Source organism: Orbicella franksi, chromosome 2 (genome assembly GCF_964199315.1).
Source record: "Orbicella franksi chromosome 2, jaOrbFran1.1, whole genome shotgun sequence".
Classification (NCBI taxonomy): Eukaryota; Metazoa; Cnidaria; class Anthozoa; order Scleractinia; family Merulinidae; genus Orbicella; species Orbicella franksi.
In genome coordinates, this window is record NC_138146.1 from 25,566,789 (window position 1) to 25,569,650 (window position 2,862).

Below are 2,862 nucleotides of genomic sequence, written 5' to 3' on the forward strand. Positions count from 1 at the left end.
AAAAAAACAATTAAGTGGAGTAAAGTGATTCAACACAAAAAGTAACGAGGTCAATCAGCACTGTCACGGTATATTTTGGTGTTGTGGCTGATCATGAGCTTCTAAACCTACTGTGCATGATTAAATTCATCGCCTTTCTACCTTGTATTTAGTCTCTTATGCAAGATGGCAGGACATTTACACATGAATGGGCGTAATATTCATGGTGCTATTCGCTTTTCGTTACCATGGATGTGCTTGGAAGTCAGTCACTCTGAGACAGATACAAAGCAGCAATAAGTCCGAAAACTTCTAACTCGATTGAAGCACCGTTTTGATACAAACTAAAAGATCTGGATAAATCTATTACTCTGAATCCCGTAAACCCTCACAACTAGTTAGGTGTGCTTGTAAATCTACAGTGACAGAAAAGTAAGTAAGCGAGATCTGAAGCCAGATCGAATTGCTTTATTTCACTTGAATTTTAAACATGCTGGATTGCAATATTTTCCACATTTAATTCTTGACTTGCAGTGCACGGAATAGGACGAATCTGAAGCGAGTCCTGAAGTCGCTTGCCTCCATCATCAAACAAAACGTGGTACACAGCTTTCTTATAGCACTTATTGTTGTGAGAAATCCTCTTGTGCGTGACTACACTAGGGTAATACCTGGTTCTTCCAGGCCAGAAACCAATTACACGTTGACCAGCGTGGACCTTACTGTAACATGCAGGGTGATCGAGTATTACTGCTGTCGAGTCAATCTTAGGTAAAGTGATGGTGTCTCCATCATCATAACTGATGAATACGGTCGTGTAGGTGGCACTTGTAACGAATCCGCGATAGTATAGACCGTTTTTCCAGCGGGCAAACACTCTGGCGCCCACTGGAAGTGAAAAAAATGGGATATTAGTTGATGCTGGTCGTTGCAAATGGCAAGCAAAATTTTTCAGGTCACGTTTGACTGGTAACTAAAACAGGTAAATTTTGGGAAAAACATTTTGTAAAAGAAATAAAAACATTTATCGCTAAATTTGCTTTGGACGAGTTTAGAATGCCAAATGGCTAAATTGGATATTTATCGATACAGTTTTCGCAGATACCCTTGTGTTATCGTATGTATGCATGGTTCCTGTGAATCATGGACGTGGGTCTATACTGACCTTCATGAGCTGAGAAGTGATCAGGAAAAATCCTTAGCTGACTGACAGCATAATAGTCCTCGTCGTTGTTATCAAAAGTGACTTTGAAACGGTTACCAGAATGTTTATCAGACACGTAACCAATGAAGAACGTGTTGCCTCCTTCCCATGTTGCTACCACGTGGTGTCCAATGTCTACGTCATGAGGTACCTTATCGGGAATTACCGCTGAAATGTCTGAGACTCTGTGAATGATCGTGTCACTGTCGTCAAACAAAACTTTCACCTGGCCAATTCCAATTGATAACACTTTCCCAGGGTAATAAAGGTTGTTCGTCCAACGGGCAATAATCCGATCATCAACTGTAAAGTAAAGAACGATGACAACTATAACATAGCGGAAAAGTTAAGACCCCGGCTTGGAGGGAGGGGGGGGGGTGCTTGTCGTACCTTATTGGGGTTAAAAGAGCGTTTTGAGGGTCAGGATACCTCTTAGGGGGTTCAGCCTCGAAAGGTCTACAGCGGAGCTTTTGCGGTACCTTTTAGGGTATTTGGCCGATAAAATATGGCAGGAGATAATGGGCCTGTGTCGTTTTAGAATTGATACCTCTTAGCGGTGAAAAAAAAAAAAAAAAAAAAAACTAAAAGCCACGCCAAAAACTAGGATCTTGGTATCTCTTAGAGGTTCATTTCAAAATTTCGCACGAGCACCCTCTTCCTTTTTTTTCTTGAAACCTCAGATACGCTCGATGAACTCAAGCGGCGAGGTCATTTTGTTCGATTAGTATACCTTTTAAGTTCGCGTAGTCACAATTTCCTATATAATTCTTCCAAAGCAAATACCAAAGTCGCCAGCCTAAGAAGCGTCAGACGGAAACCACTCTAAGACGGACAACGGACACTTTGAAACCGTCAAAGAACACTTGAGAAGTGCTTTTTCTAGTGAAAAATACTTCAGAACGGAAAGGTAGATACTGAATGGTACAGCAGATTACAATTTGAAGAGCCAAATGCGTTTCCTAAAACAAAAAGATGGCATATGAGTTATCCAGTTTTCAATTGGTTATCTTTTCATATACTGAAAAGGCTGCACGTAACAAGCAAATACCTAAAATAACAATTAAAAAATACCATGCACTTTCCATTAAACGGATTCGAAAGTGCAAAGACGATTGAAACAAAGTAAAGGACCAACAGAACTTGTTTCATGGTTGCAAATGTTGCCTGTGTAAAGGAACAAAAAGCTAAGACGCATCAGAGCAGAATTCATACAGGAAAATGTAAAACTAAATAGGGGAAAGGTGCCAAACATGTCATATGAGATCGAAAAGATGACATATGGGTTATCCAATTTTCAATTTTGCTGCCTGCATGCAGTCTCCTATTTCTGCCCTGATATCAGGTTATCTGTTTGCCGTTCCCAGACCCCACTGCGTAGAAAGTCTGGGATTGGTGAATTTATTATGGACAGACTTGAATCTGCGACCTCGCACACAAAAGCTTGTATACCACACCCGCACGGAGCCCATGAGGGATAGGATCTTTCACACCAAAAATGTTGCCGATTTTAAAGGATGAGAAAACTAACTTAATATCAATGCTGTTACAATAACGTTTAGCAAAGTGGCGAATCTTTTTTTGCGCGATAACAGAGAAAGGACGAATGTAGGGTAATTTGAAGTAAAAGGTCCGTGTAGTGTCAGAGACGGAAGCCGGGCCGGATTACAGTCATGACGAGT

The 2,862-nt window shown here is 40.8% G+C and overlaps 1 protein-coding gene across 1 annotated transcript; it reads right to left on the reverse strand.

Moving 5' to 3' along the window:
* Nucleotides 1–463: 463 nt before the first annotated feature.
* Nucleotides 464–2,652, reverse strand: LOC145472132 (uncharacterized). The gene is made up of 4 exons (XM_081454925.1): nucleotides 2,638–2,652; nucleotides 2,267–2,347; nucleotides 1,145–1,487; nucleotides 464–867 (listed from the first exon to the last, which is right to left on the reverse strand). Exons 1-4 carry the CDS (start codon nucleotides 2,650–2,652, stop codon nucleotides 464–466), a joined length of 843 nt encoding a protein of 280 aa, XP_081311051.1.
* Nucleotides 2,653–2,862: the final 210 nt, after the last annotated feature.

What these genes read in the sequence shown, in the direction of transcription:
- LOC145472132 (XM_081454925.1), bottom strand. An exon ending in CACTTTCGAATCCGTTTAAT is followed by an intron (nt 1,488 to 2,266) that starts GGAAAGTGCATG and finishes CTTTACTTTACA; the next exon opens with GTTGATGATCGGATTATTGC. An exon ending in TCACTTCTCAGCTCATGAAG is followed by an intron (nt 868 to 1,144) that starts GTCAGTATAGAC and finishes TTTCACTTCCAG; the next exon opens with TGGGCGCCAGAGTGTTTGCC.